We start from the raw sequence: 15,152 nt of genomic DNA, 5'->3' as shown, positions 1-15,152 counted from the left end.
CAGGCTGGGACCTGCATGCCTGTCTGTGCCTTCCAGTCCGGTGGCCTCTTTACTGGTGCACAGCTGCTGCTCAAGAATGACAGGCAAGGAAGGAAACCCTGCTGGTCCTGGGGACTCGCTTCAGGCAGGGGGTTTTATAATCAAATGATTATCACTGGTCGATATGAATATTGGGTTTGCTGGTGCAGGAGGAAGAGAGGTCTCATTCAGAGTCACAGGAGGCTTGTTTGATGGAGGGGAAATTTGCTCAGACTGTAACCTCCCTCCCCGTCCCCGCTGCCAGTGGCAAGTGGGCAGTTTTGTCTCACCAGAGCGGCTGTTGGTCTCCCTGGCCCTTGTTCCTCCTTTTGTGCGTGGCTGTCCCGGGCTAACTCTCCCTGGCCACCTGGTCCTGCTGCCACTGCTGCTTGGCACCTTGCGGGGGGCCATGGGCCCCTCTCCCATGTCCTTCCTGCCCTCTGAGTTTAACACAGGCAAACACATCTCTCCCTCCCCTTTGCCCCTCTGCCTCTCCATTCTCTCTAACTCATCCTCTTTCCCAGCGAGAACACTTGGCTCTGCTTTTAACAGCCTGTGTGACCTGAAGCAGGTCCGCGCTTCATTCCCCACCTGCTCCCCAACCGGATCTTCACCAGGGTCCCATGGGAGGTACTGGGGTTGCCTCCTGGGCCTGGACATGGACTTCACTGCTCTGCAGCCCTCCATGCAGGGCTTGGCTTTCCACCATCCTCTGTGGCCTGACGTGCACAATGGGGAGAGTGGCCTTTTCCTGGGAAGTCTTGCTTTGCAGCTCAGCCGTTCCCTAACTCCTCTGTGTGTCCCTGCAGGTCTTGGCTCACCCCTGTTACAACTCCCCTTTTGTTGGGATGTAATTATTTAGTTCCCTGGTTGTCTTAGTCACTAGGTGGAAGTCAGTTCCTTTTGTTTGGTTATTCATTCAGCAAGTACTTAGTACCTATGCACCAGGAGCTGAGGTGACAGATGAAGTGGGGGAAACAGACAAACGAGAAATGACAATGCAGAGATACATGATGGGAGTACAACCTGGGGGAGGGGTGGAGGCCGGGAAGGCTTCCTAGAGGAGGTGATCTCCAAGCTAAGGCCTACAAGAGTCAACCAGATAAAGGGGCATGGGTAGCAGGAGAGGGACTAAGACTGGCCTTTATTGGGTCCCCAGCCCCAAGCCAGTGCCTAGCCCAGAGCGGGTTAGAAGCAGAAGCTTCTTCCCTTCCTCACTGCCTCTGAATGCATTCCTGCACAGAGGCAGGGGCTTGGACCACCAGGCTTCCTGGACCCTGGGGTGCTGTGGCTAAGGGAGTTGCAGGAGTGGGCATGGCAGAGTGTGTCGGGGGCTCTGCTGAGTGACTCACTGGCTCTGAGTGGCATGCAGGTGAGCCAGGGCAGGTGTGGGAGGGACCAGGGAGGATGCTGAGGACGCAGGAGCCTTATCCTGAGAGAAGGGCTCATTCAGGACAGCCCAGCTGGGCCCCTTCCTACCCCTTGGCTACACCCCTTCTCCTAATGTGGTCTTTCCTATTGGAATTTTAAGACTTGGGACATTGATGGACTTCTCTGCAGCTATCCTTCTAGCATGTGGCTCCTCCAAGTGTGTGAGACGGCCCAGGTCACATCCTAGAACTCTGCCCCTCGCCTTCCCTCACTCCTCTGACCTCCAGTGGCTCTTCTCCTACTTGATTGAGCTGTGCCCTCCCCCATGGATGGGGACATTTCCTGGCCTCTCTGTTTTCCTGTGGATGCTGGTGGGGTTTCTGGAACTTGAGCAGGAGCGGGATGGGGCTGTGCAGAGAGAGAAGGTCGCTGTGTGCTGGGGGCAGGCTGGGCCCGGGGAGGGGAGGCAGAGACAAGATGGGCTTCCTGGGTGGTGGGGTACTTTACATGCTGTCTTGAGGGCCAGAGCGTGAAGAGCAAGCACGGAGCCAGAGCTGGGCGGGAGGGGTGACCGTCATCACAGTTGCCATTTGCTGAGGTGATCTGTGCCTCGCCCTCCACTGGACACACCATATAATCACATCCTCTTCTACCACCACCTTGCAAAGTGGGTCAGGTCTCCCACCTTAAAGGCGTGAAAACTGAGGCTCAGAGACTGTGTCACCAGCCTGCATAGCTAGTTACCACGGTTACAGCTGACAAGTGGCAGAGCCATGAGTTCAAACCTTGTTTGCCACATACTAAGTCGGGGCTGTTGCTACCATACCATGCTGCCTTTTTTGGATGGATTTAAAATTTCATTTTTTCCCTTCTGAGTCCAGCATATTGCTCTCCTCCCACAGCTAGAACAGGACTGAGAGCGTGTGATGTGTTTATTAGTGTTGGAAAGAGCCCCTGAGACCCAGGTGAGCCCTGGGCCGAGCCCCGGGGCCCGGCCCCTCACTTGCCACACTCACGCTGCTGTGAACAGGGCGCCTCCAGCGCCCTTGGGCCCCGAGCCAGGGTGCTGTGTGAGTCTCCCCAAGCTGTTCTCATTGTTTATTTTTAACTTTTCTTGTGGGATGGCCACAGGGCAGGAGGACTACTCTCTTTTATAAAGAACATTAAAAGAAGTCAAGCCAACACAATACATGCCATGATCACAAGATGAAACCCAGGCTGTTCGTGAAAGAAGCAGTTCCTTACAGTTCTGTCTCCGTTCCCTGTCCCTAAGCTTTGCCCACAAAGGAACCACTTCATACTCTTTTAGCTGCTTCTTCAAACCTTCACATAGGATGTTTTAGGCTCCAGGAGGTCCACGTGAAGGCCTTTAAGGATGCAGGTGCTGGCTTTCTTTTATTTCTGTTTTTATTTTTTTTGCACATAGGGCTTCCCCGTTCACAGCTGGGAAAATGGAGGCCCCAAGCACGTGGGGCCTGCCAGACATCCCACAACACGCTGGGCACCGGGCCTTCTTCTGGCCTTGTCCTGTCGCTGCTGTCCTTGCCCCTGTCCTGTCTCCATCCACATCGCAGGCCAGTAGTGTCGGGAACTCGTTCAAGATAAGGACAGAAGGGCCGGAATGATTTCTTCACCCTGTTCCTCTGTCCCCAGAGGAGTCTCCCTTACCACCTGCTGGCACAATGCCTCTTCCCATGGAGGGACCTTTTGCCTTATAATGTGTGTGTGGTGACTCCACCAGCCCTGGCCTCCCCAGAAAAAAAACACTGGCCAAGGAGGGGGTCAAAGGTCAGGGCTTGTCACTGGCATAACAGCTCCGGGCGGACACCCAAATCCTACAGTTCCTGGTTTGATCTTGAGGAAGTTGTTCAACGTCAGCAGCAGTGGCAGCCGGGGTGGCCAGCAGACACACCCACAGTACTGCCCAGGAGGACAAGCAGGGCTCCCCGATTTGCAGGGGACAGGCGCTGGGGGAAGATGATGGATTTCTTTAAGAGCTTTTTGGTGAGTGTCACGGGCTGTGGAGGAGTGCCTGTCCAGGGGGGACCCCTGCCTGGATTTGGTGCATAGGGGTGGAGCCAGACCCCCTCCTGCTGTCCCTGGCAGGGAGGCCCTGGTGGCTGTTGGCCTATCATGGGACATGCAAGCTGCCTGTCACTCAGGGAAGGAGGAACAGACATCAGGTACAGGGAAGGCTGTGTGTGGAGCGGGACGGGGGAGGCCGTGGCACCAAGTCAGGGACCAGAGCCTTTCTTCCCAGGCCTGGAGAGCTGAGGTGGGGGTCCTGGCATGGGCCTGGGCAGGTCTCACCTCTACGCTCCTCTGACAAGGCGTCCTGGTACTGAGCCAGGGCGTGAGGGGGCCCAATGCCAGGGGCAGGGTGTGCTGCAGGTGGGGGTGCCAGGGTGAGAGAGGGAGGGACTCTAGCCGGGCTTCCGTCTGAATGCAAACACTTGGAGCTGGTCAGGCCAGCCCTGGGGGGCCAGCCCCTCTCCCCTTTATGCCCTGGACGTGTGGTGGTGAAATGGCCCTGGAAGGGGACTCTGTGTCCTGCCTCAGAGCCTCAGAACTGTGTGGTTAGTGTGACACTCAGAGGTGGTGTGTGTCACTGGCTGGTCTGGAGAGTCAACGTGCTTTTTGGCCAAGCAAGAGTATGCCAGGAGGCTCTGTGGTCTCCTGTTTCACCTCTTTCAGGCCCTGTGCCCCTCCTGGTGACCATGGGGTCCCAGGCTGACTGAGCTCGTCCTTATCCATGGACTTGCCTGCTGCAGCTGGGGGGTGGACTATGTCCTTTCCTTTCGTCACCACCTTGGCTGTGTTGTCCTTCCTCCAGGGGAGCTGAGGAAGACACGGGGAGTGTGGGGCGTGACCCGGCACTGGTTTGGGGCTTGGGCCAAGGAATCCCCCAACCTCAGGCTGTGTCACCTCTGGCTCTAGGACAGGGGAGAGCCTGGTGTCCCTGTTACCAAACACAAATGGCCTGAGCCCTCTGAACCTTGGCAGGGGTATGGAGCAGGCACACGGGAGGGTTTTAAGCTGGGGACCGATGTCACTTGATTTATCTTTCATAAAGACCACATGGCTGTTGTGTGGGTGGTTGATTAGGGAGGTCCTAGTGTGGAGGCCGGGAGCCCAGCTGTGGGGCTGCTACATGGTACCCATGAGGGACAGTAAGAGATGGTGGGGGCCAGGGAGCTGCTGAGAAGTGCTCCGACTTGGGATATATTTTGACAGTAGACTTGCAGGTGGGTTGGCTATGGGGAATGAGGGATGAAGATATCAATGATGACCCTTGGGGTTTTGTCCTGAGCATCAGGGTGGCTGGAGGATGGGAAGTCGGGCTGGGGTGGAGGAAGGTGTTGGAGAGAAAAAGTTAGGGAGCGTTCTCTTGGGCTTTGTTAAATCTGAGGTGCCGATCAGACATGCATGTGAGGTGTGGAGTTGGCAGACCCAGACTTGGACTTGAATCTGGCTTCTGCCTTTACTGTGTTCACTTCGGGCCAGTTGCTTAACCACTCTGACCCTGCCACTCTCTACTCCCTCTCCCTGGGCTCTTGGGGGGCTTACGGGGCAGCATTTGTGAAGTGCCTGGTTGGTGCCCAGGGCCTGGCCCACCACGGGTACCCAATAGAGGACACCTTGGAGCTTCTACAACTTTGCTTCTGTCACCCCACCTTCTAACTCAGGAACATCCAAAGGCTCCCTGTTGAAAAGAGTAGAGCTTGGAACTTGTGTCTTGTGGGCTGATTTAGCTCATATGTGTATTTTGTTTGGTTCACACAGAGAGCTTTAAAACTTTGCATTGGTTGTCAGTGTATAAGAATTGGGAGAGTTCACATTCACGTTTGGGTTTCTGGCTTCTCTTGAGAAGTCAAAAACTCTGGAAACATTGAGCTCGTGTTCCTGCTTGCAGCCTGGCGGCAGAGAAGCAGCAGCTGCCCCTGTGGAAGGGGCGTGTGCTCTCCTGTTTACCAGTTTTGCTCTTTGTTGTTGTTGTTGAGGTGAAATTTATAGGACATAAAATTAATCATTTTAAAGTGAACAATGCCGTGGCATCTAGTGCATTTACAATTTGCACAACTGTCACCTCTATCTAGTTCAAAAATATCTTTGATAAAACCCCATTAAGCAGTCACTCTTCATTCTCCCCTCCTTCCAGCTGCCTGCTGGCAACCACTGATCTGCTTTCTGTATCTGTGGATTTACCGATTCAGGATATTTTATAGAAATGGAGTCATGCTATACAGGGCGGGGCAAAAGTTGGTTTGCAATTGTGAGTACGTGAAGCACAGTTTGTTCCTGTACTATTGTTAATTATTGTATTATTTTCCATATGAATAACTGTAAACCTACTTTTGCCCCACCCTGTTTATAACTTTTGGGATGGGATCTTTCAATGAAGCGTATTGTTTTGAGGTTCATTCACATTTAGCACAGATCAGTACTCCATCCTTTTTTATGACTGAGTGATATTCCATTGTGTGGATATGCCACGGTTTATCCGTCCGTCTGTTGATGGACATTCGGTATGTTTCCACCTTTTGGCTATTGCGCATAGTGCTGCTTTACGGTGTACAGATGAACAACATTTTTGTACAGATGTTTGTTTGAGTACTGGTTTTTAATTGTTTTGTCTATTTACCTAGGAGCAGAATTGCTGGGTGGTATGGCAACTCTATGTCAGACTTACTGAGGAAACACCAAGTTGTTTTCCACGGCAGCTGCACTGTTTTACATTCCCCTCAGCAATATATGGGGGTTCCAATTTTTCCACATTCACAGCAACACCTGTTACTTTCCGTTTTTTGATTATAGCCATCCTTGTGGACAGGAAGTGGTTTTAATTTGCATTTCCCAATGATGAATGATGTTGAGCATCTTTTCGTTGCTTATTGTCTATTTGTGTATTTTCTTTGGAGAAATGTCTTCTCAGGTTCTTTGCCCATTTTAATTGGGTTGTTTGTCTTTTTGCTATAAGAGTTCTTTTTATCTTCTGGATGCTATTCTGTATGATTCTGTATGATTTGTGAATATTTTCTCCTAGTCTAGTGGTTGTCTTTTTACTTTCTTGATAATGTCCATTAAAGCACAAAAGTGTTAACTTTTGATGAAGTCCTACTTAGTTATGTTTCTTTTTTGTTTGTTTCTTATGCTGTCACATCTAGGAATCTATTGCCAAATCTAAGGTCATGAAGATTTACCCCATGTCTAAGAGTTTTATACTTTTAGCGCTTAGTGTTAGGTGGTTGCTTCATTTTACAGTAATTTTGTGTATGATGGGAAGTGTAGAGGCTCAGCTTCCTTCTTCTGCTTGTGGGTCACCAGTTTTCCAGTGCCCTTTGTTGTTAGGAGGTTTTTGATGATTGAATTACTCTTTTCACTTGTTATTCCTTCACTCTTTGATGTTACTTGCCTGGTACCTATAGTCATTTACATTTTAAAACTTGGTCTTAGAGATTTCAACATCAGTCTGCCTAATTTTTAAGTTGTCTTAGAGAACCCAGTCATCCTGCTGTTCTTCCTCACGCTGCCCCATCTCTGCTTTGGCCAGACCGGTTCCTTTCACACACCACCTGCACATTAAACACAGTCGATTCCGTAGGTCAGTGGTTCTCAACGTGGTGTCCCTGGACCAGGAGGATCGATACCACCAGAATCTGTGTTTTGATGAGTGCTGCAGGCGATTCTGTTGCATTATCATTGCCATAGGGAATAGAGAGCCTTGTGGGCTCCTGGCCCAAGTTGATGTTGCTGAAGCCGTGCCTCTGAAGGACTCTTGCTGCAGAGGAGCTGTGCTCAGTGTGAGTTGGTGGGAGGTAGGGTCGGAAAGACGGGAGAAAGGCTTGGTTGCAGCAGGCCTGTCTCTGATACAACTCACCATTGGAGCACCTGTTGGGAATGGGGTTGGCTGTCCAGGGTGAGGGGTGCAGTCTGTTCTCAGAGAACAGACATTGGGTACTGCAGGGACACAGGCCTGTGTAGCCCTGACTCCCAGGCTTAGACTCGGCCTCCACTGTGTGCTTTATCCTTGTCTTGCTGGGCAAACGTTTCTTGAGCACCTACTATATACCAGCCAGTTTTAGGCCCAGGGCTACAGCAGTGAATGACATAAAGAGCTCTGCCCTCGAGGACCTTGTGTTCTGGTGAGCAGCTCTGGTCTCTTCCAGAGGCTGTGGCAGCCAGACCGGTGACTGGCTGCCCTCATGCTGCTATCCTGAGGATGGGATGCTGAGGCAGGAGCACAGCCTGGCAGTGCAGGGAGCACCGTGGTTAGTTGCTGTGGGACACGATGGATGTGCCTCCCAACGCGGAATGTGTTGTGTTTCTAGCTTCCCCAACTTTCTAAAATTCTCTTCACAAAACTCTCCAGAAATCCTTTTCTTTTGGGATGTCTCCCTTCTCTGCGGGGACGAGAAACTTGCTCTGACCCCGTTTCCTCCTCCCCACAGTGCTGCGCTGCCCACACGTCCATCCCATTTCCCTGGGGCCTGTGTGGGTGGAAAACACCCTGTCCTCCATCCTTGTCTGTTTCCGTGTTTCTCCTTGCCGTTGATGTGCCCTGCCCCTCGTGCGTGTCCTGGATTCAGGCGGCAGGGATAGAAGGCCATGCGTGGCTGCTAGGCAGGAGCGTGCTCTGTGTCGGGTGCCGTGCCAGGCTCTGCAGACCGGCTCACGTTGTTGCGTCAGTGCCGCTAGTCCTGCTGCAAGGCGCAGTCGCTCAGACGGTGTCGGCCTGCGCTGTTGGCAGTGGGTGTGTGGTACCCCCTGGGCAGGGGGTGTAGGAAGGCTGCTCACACATAAACACACTCCCGCCTCCAGGAGGGGAGGGGAGGAGCCCCGAGCTAGGGCAGGTTCCCCAGCAGGAACCCAGTGGACAGTGGGTGGGTAGCAGCTGGGTGTCACTTCAGCTGGGATCAGAGAGGAGGAAAGAGGGGTGAGGAGTGAGCTGGTGGGGCCTCCTGAGCTGGGCTGCAACAAGAGGACAGAACAGGTGGCTGGCTGCCTGTCTGTAGGGCACGTCCATGGGTAGAGCTGCTGTGGACCAGAGGAAGGCAGGCCAGGCCGCTCCTGCCATGGGAAGGGCACAGGGTCGTGAGAGGGGTGGCGTGGCCCTCCTCTACTGGAACATGCCATTGCTTCTACTTCTTCACTGTCTGGGCAGGGGGCCCGCACCAGAGAGAGCAAGTAGGGGCATCGGGAAGACTTCTTAAGACTGGCCTTGCAATTCCTGTTCACTTGTGCTCCTGCTCCCTCGGACCTCCTCCAGCATTCTCCCCGCCAAGGACTTGCTTTGCCCTTCCCAGGGAAGACCAGGCGGTTTCTATATTGGGAGGTGAGGAGGACAGGGGTTGAATCTGAACCGAACCCTAGGGCCCAGCCTGCAAGTTCCTTGGCTGAGCTCTGTAGTGCTCTGTCTATTTCACAGCCTGCTTGACTGGCTGTTGGAGCAGGGCCCATGGGGCAATGCTGGCCGTGGTTCTGACTTGCACGGCAACAGCTGCTGCTAATAATAAATTAGACAACCGAGTGGATGCTGCTATTGATGAGTAGGTTGGATTACATTTCTGTGTGATAATTCAGTACCTGCCTTCTTGATGGAGGGGGATCCCCTTCCTAAGGATGCCCCAGGCAGGACTTCACTGTGCCGTTAAGGGCCTGTGGGACAAACACCAGTGAGTCTATGAGCATTTATTGAGTGCCCGCTGTGTGGCCTTGGCTGTGTGCAGCAGTTTCATGGGGTGTGGACAAGGGTCGGTCCAAGTGGCCGGAGCCACTATTCCAGGCTGGCCTGAGTCGTCCTGCCTCTAGGTGTAAAAGGAGACTCGCTCTTTGCCAAGGCTGTAGCTGTCCCATTGGAAAGTTCAACCAGTCAGCAGGAAGCAGAGACAGCCCAGCAGAGGCCCGGTTGCCACTGGCCGATTCCTGCTCCCGGGCACTGTCCCCGCAGGAATTGTCCGTCCGGTGTGTCACTCAGGGCCGAGGCCGAATTGCGGCTCTTTCCCCTTTCATCTCACCACCTGTGCGAGCCCCAAGGCCCCAGAGCATCTTCATTCAGGAACATGATTGGTTGCCTCCCATATGCACTCTGACTGGGGATCGGACCCAAAACCATTTTGGTACATGGGACGATGCTCCAACCAACTGACAACCCAGCCAGGGCTGAGTTGTAAGAATTTTTTATATATTTTAGATACAAATCCCTTATCAGATATATGATTTGCAAATATTTTCTCCTATTCTGTGGGTTATCTTTTCACTTTCTTAATAGTGTTTACTGAAGTACAAACATTTTTAATTTTGGCCAAATCTAATTTATTGTTTTTTTTTTCTTTTGTTGCTTATGCTTTGGGTGTCATATCTAAGAATTCATTGCCAAGTCCAACGTCACAGAGATTTACTCCTATGTTTTCTTCTAAGAGTTTTTTAGCTCTTGCATTTTTACTTAATTTTTGTATATGGTATTTGTGACTATTCAGTTTTTCCCAGCACAATTTATTGAAAAGACCCCATTGAATAGTCTTAACACCCTTGTTGAAAATTGATTGCCATAAGTATATGGATTTATTTCTGGACTCTCAGTTCTGTGCCATTGATCTGTACGGCTATTTTGTGTCAGTATCTCACTGTCTTGATTAGTTTGCTTTGTAGTAGCTTTGAAATTGGGAAGTGTGAGTGCTCCACATTTGTTCTTCTTTCTCAAGAATGGTGGGATATTCTGGGCCCCGGGAGTTTCCATATCAATTTTAGGATTAGCTTTTCACTTTCTAGAAAGGATCTAGCTGGGATCGCAATGCAGAGTGCATTGACTCTGTAGGTCATTTGGAGAGTATGCCTGTCTCAATCATGCTGACTTCTAATTGTGGTCATGGCACTTATTTCTGTTAATTTAGACCCTCTTTAATTTCTCTTATCAATGTTCTATACTTTTCAGAGTATGAGTTTTACACTTTTTTTGTTAAATATACACCTGTGTGTTTTATTCTCTTTGATGCTATTGTAATTATATTTGGATTGTTCATTAACAGTGTATAGGAATACAGTTAATTATTGTATCATCTACCTTGATGAACTCATTTATGTTAGTCCTAAAAATTTTTGTTTTTTTAGTGAATTCCTTAGGGCTTTTTAATATACAAGATCATGTCAACTGTAAATAGAAATAGTTTTGTAACTGAAAGCAGATCCAGCTGCCTGCTGCTACAAAAGCCAATACTTGGGAAGCAAGTGCTGATGTAAAGGGAAGTGCAGGTATACCCCATATAACACGGTGCCTCTGTAACATGGTTTCGCTCTAACATGGTTAGAGAATTGGGGAAAACTCCTGTATAACACGAAATTAGGGAAACCCCCATACAATACTGCATGTGATAAAGCTTTTAAGAGCAAAGGTAACTCATTTAAAATTTTTCATTCAAGTGCGTATGTCATATTAGTTTACTCTAAAAAGCATAAAGAAAGCCCTAGACTTAGCCAAACAGTTAGAGTCATATTCCTTAACTGAAGACCCTTGCACTGAAAGGAGCACGAAGTGTAAGAGAGAACTTCAAAAGTGCTTCACGCTGTACAGTGAAAATTGTAAAGATCCCTCAGCTAAAAGCAAGCAATCTAAAATAACAGATTTTTTGCAAAAAGTAGAGCATAGAAATCAAGATAATGCTGAGGAAAGTTCAGAGGATGAGGATATCTTGTCAAAAAAAAAAAACACAGTTAGTTAATGGAGCTTAGTAGTGACAACGAAGAAAAACTACCTAATTCATATTAGTATGTAATGCTTCTGATGAAAATTGCTTTAATAAAGATATTTTTCTTAATTATAAAAATATAGTAGTGTGTTTAAAAAATTTTGGAACCTAACCCCCCCCCCCTTTTTTTTACTAGTTCTTTGTTTTGTATAACACGGATTCGCATAACACGGCATTTGTTAGGAACCTAACAACCGTGTTATATAGGGGTTACCCGTGGGTTATTTTCAGGTGCTGGCCACCTGGAAGATGGGGACTCACATCTCAAAGCCCATCTCCACCTCTCAGTGGGGGCAGAGGTTTTTTATAAGGAGGGAGAGGGGAACAGAGCAAAGAGATCAAGGAGCGGGGTTGAAAAATTTTCTCCATGCAGATGAGCAAATTCATTCTGATAAGGCAAGTGATGGTCTGGTGTGCGCCATCCTGGTTTAGCCATCCTGGCTTCACAGCATCCTCCCTTCACATCATCCTGGCTTTATATCATCCTGACACCATGGTTGAAGGACAGCAAATCTCTCAGAGCTGGGGTGCGTGAAGGTTGGAATCTGTATCTTTTAAAGTTAGTTTCTAGGATTCTTATATAAACATGCTGTTCACCTGCAAGCTACACATTAGTCAGAGTCAGCACTTAGAGAAGCCATGTCAAAGGGATGGTGGGGTGGGTTACAATGCCCCATTATGATTTCCCGCTGTTACAGTTTCACCTGTTCCTTTCTGATTTGTATGCTTTTTATATTGTTTTCTTGCCTAATTCCTCTGGTTAGAACATTCAATGCAATGTTAAATAAAAGTGGGGTGAGTGGATATCCTTGTCTTATTCCTTATTTTATGGACATAGTAGTCAGTCTTTCATTATTAAGTATGGTTTTAGCTGTGGGGTTTTTGTAGGTGTACTTTATCATGTTGAGGAACTTCCCTTCTATTCCTAGTTTGTTGAGTGTTTTTCTTTTTTAAGTAAGGAAGGGTTTTGGATTTTCTCAAATGCTTTCTCTGTGTCTATTGAGATGATAATGTTATTTTTATTTTTATTCTATTCATGTGATATATTGCATGATTTTGGATGTTAAACTAACCTTGGATTACTGGAATAAATCCCACCTGGTCATGATATGTAATTGTTTTTTATATGTTGCTGGATTCCATTTGCTAGTATTTTGTTGAGACATTTTTGCATCTATATTCATAAGCTATATTGGTCTGTAGGTTTCTTTTCTTGTGATGGTTTTGGTTTTAGTGTCAGGGTAATACTAACATCAGAGAATAAGTTGGGAGGTGTTCTCTCTTCTATTTCGGGAAACGTTTGTGAGGAATTAGTATTAATGCTCCTTTATATGGTAGAATTCACACCTGAAACCATCAGGACTTGGACTTTTCTTTGTGGACAGTTTTTTGACTATTGTCCATCTCTTTTTTTTTTTTTTAATTGTACATCTTTTTAGATTTTCTATTTCTCCCTGAGTTAGTTTTGGTAGTTTTGTGTATTGCTAAGACTTGTCCAATTCGTTGACATTATCTAATTTATTGACACATTGTTGTTCATTGTATTTGTATTTTATTCTAACCAATTTCCTATAGGTTGACATTTAAATTGTTTCTACTTTTGACTGGCAGAGACAGTGCTGCAATGAACATTTTATTGTATCTATCTTGAGAGCATGTGTGGCTGCGTTTATAGTATAGATTCCTAGAAGTGGGATTGCTGGGTCAGAGGTCTGTGTACTTAAAATGTTGATGTTTCTGCCCCTTGTCTTATTTCCATTCATCTTTCTAGCCTTATTGATTTATGTAAGTTCTTTATGCCTCGTACTTTTGGTCTCTTGGAGACTGGAGTTGGTAGGAAGGAACAGAGCCAGTGGGAAGGATAGGTTTGGGAGCTGGGTATTTGGTGACTGCTTGATGTGGGTGCCCCAAGCTTGTTTCCAGTCCTGTACATTCACACGTGGGGGTTCTAGACCCTGGAACATGAACTGCTGGTGGGTCAGAGATTCTTGGTCTCTGACAGGACAGAGATTCTTTGTCCTGACAGAGTTCTTGTGGAGCCTGTAGCAGGGCTAGGTCTCGCTACCGGGGTCCCTGCCATGGAGGGTCTCTCTCACAGAGGGTCTCTTCTGAGGATTCTGAGGGCGGTGGGGGCTCTAGGTAGCTCTGGCCATCCGTGCCTGCAGAGGGAGGCGTTTGGATGCTCTATCTCTGCATGAAGAAGTGACAGGACATACTTAGTCCTCCTTATCACTGCTTTCTATTCTTTCCTATGTATCTGGGGATGGCCTGTTCTGGGCACATGTGCACCCACGGCTTTCCAGGGCCCCCAGATGTGGGCAGTGAGAGTGTGGCTGTTTTCATGAGGTGGAAAGTGGGGGACTTCGGAGGGAGCCCTGTGTGTGGTTTGTTGGGGGGGGGTGGCTTTCAGCCCCTCACCCCTTCATTCCACTTCCTTTTCCTCTTGTTTGTTTTACCTGGAGTTTATAAAGATGGTGACAAAGTAGGTTAAAGATTTGGACTTAACGTAGTTTGAGATTTTTAAAATAACCCATCCAGGCCCTGGGAGGCCGCCGCTCAGTGGCTTCAGGCTTGGCTTCACGAGCTCTGGGCACCGGACAGGGGCAGGCAGAGAGGCATGTCCAGGGCTCCAGCCCCCACCACTGCCTGGCCAGAGCGGTGCTGCTTTCATTCTGTCTATCATCTGTCTACCTCCCTACCTACCTATCTGTCCGTCTGTCATCTATCCCCACTCCTGAGGACATGCCTCCATTGATTTTAGAGAGGGGGGGTGGAGAAACATGGATGTGGGAGAGAAACATTGGCCAGCTGCCTCCCGCATGCATCCTGACCAGGGACTGAACCTGCAACCCTTGGTGCACAGAACGATGCTCCAACCGTCTGAGCCACGTGGCCAGGGCTCATTGTTTTTATATATTCGTGTTCGAGTAAGATTTCCTACAAGGAGATGGAAGGGCTGGGCTGGCAAAGCAGTTGGAAAACTACCCGAGGTGGGCATCTTGGCCCCACTGTTGGGTTGCAAACATCTCAAACACGAATCCTGCTAGAGGCTGACTCCCAGGACTGACAGGCGTTTTGGGGAACTTGGATTTTCCCAGAAGGCCCACGGGCTCCTCTCTCTTGACAGAGACCCAGTGACTGCTCTCCCCAGGGCGTTTGCCAGCCCCAGTGTGCTTTATTTTTTCTTTGTTGTATGGGGTGTTCTGGCTTCCAGCTCTGCGAAGGCAAAATCAAATTATCTTCTTTCTTGATCCAAATCCATTTTGTCTCCGAGGCAGCCCTGGGCTTAGTAAGCTTTCAGGCTGTTGGTGGGGTGGTTTGCTCAGCAGACCTCCCGGCTGACACCCCATCTTCCTCGTCCCTCTTTGTGTCTTTCAGTCGGCGGAGTTCTTCGAGATGCTGGAGAAAATGCAGGTGAGCACCCCCAAAGTTGGGGAAGCCGAACCCTGGGGTCGGGGGGACACAACCTGGGCAGAACCCACAGGCAGAACATGGGGGACCTTGGAGGGCGGGGCAGAGAAGAGAACTCACAGTCCCTATGACCTGGACAGCCTGAGGTCGTTTCCCCGTTGAGTGGCACAGAGGATACTGGGGCGGGTCCTGCCTGAAGAGCAGGGAGAAGATAAAAAACAGCACCCCCACCCCCAGCAGAGCAGACGGATGCTGTCAACCCCATGGCTGCAGGGAGTGTCTGAGCGATGTTCCTGGAACGGGTGGAAAGAGAGTCTGAAAAAGAAAAGCCCCTTCTCAGGGGACTCACTTGCGTCTCAGGGGCAGAGCTGTGGGTGGGAGGCAGACTGAGTTCCATTCTGCGTCTAACCGCAGCTTGCCAAACTCCTTCCGCTTTCTATGCCGCTGGCTCCTTTTCTTTGCTACTCACAGCACTGTTCTCACTCCAACACCAAATGAGTGGCTGCCTTCCCCACCAAACAGTGCTGCGACACCAGCTGGGTGTCCTACCATCATCACTCGGCCCTGACGTGGTCTGCCTGGAGTTAGCGTCTGACCCCCAGGGTGAGG

General features: G+C 49.5%; 1 protein-coding gene across 1 annotated transcript in view; it reads left to right on the top strand.

Annotated features, from left to right (window-relative positions):
- RAP1GAP2 (RAP1 GTPase activating protein 2) overlaps window positions 1–15,152 on the top strand; it is a 132,831-nt gene that overhangs the window by 61,400 nt on the left and 56,279 nt on the right. The window contains exon 3 of the mRNA XM_090257232.1: window positions 14,511–14,546. Coding sequence (XP_090113358.1) covers window positions 14,511–14,546 — 36 coding nt within the window. The remainder of the gene's footprint in view (window positions 1–14,510; window positions 14,547–15,152) is intronic.

The sequence above is a fragment of the Furipterus horrens genome, unplaced genomic scaffold, assembly GCF_987537825.1.
Source record: "Furipterus horrens unplaced genomic scaffold, mFurHor1.1.pri manual_scaffold_11, whole genome shotgun sequence".
NCBI lineage: Eukaryota > Metazoa > Chordata > Mammalia > Chiroptera > Furipteridae > Furipterus > Furipterus horrens.
This window is presented reverse-complemented; position numbering and strand designations above follow the sequence as displayed.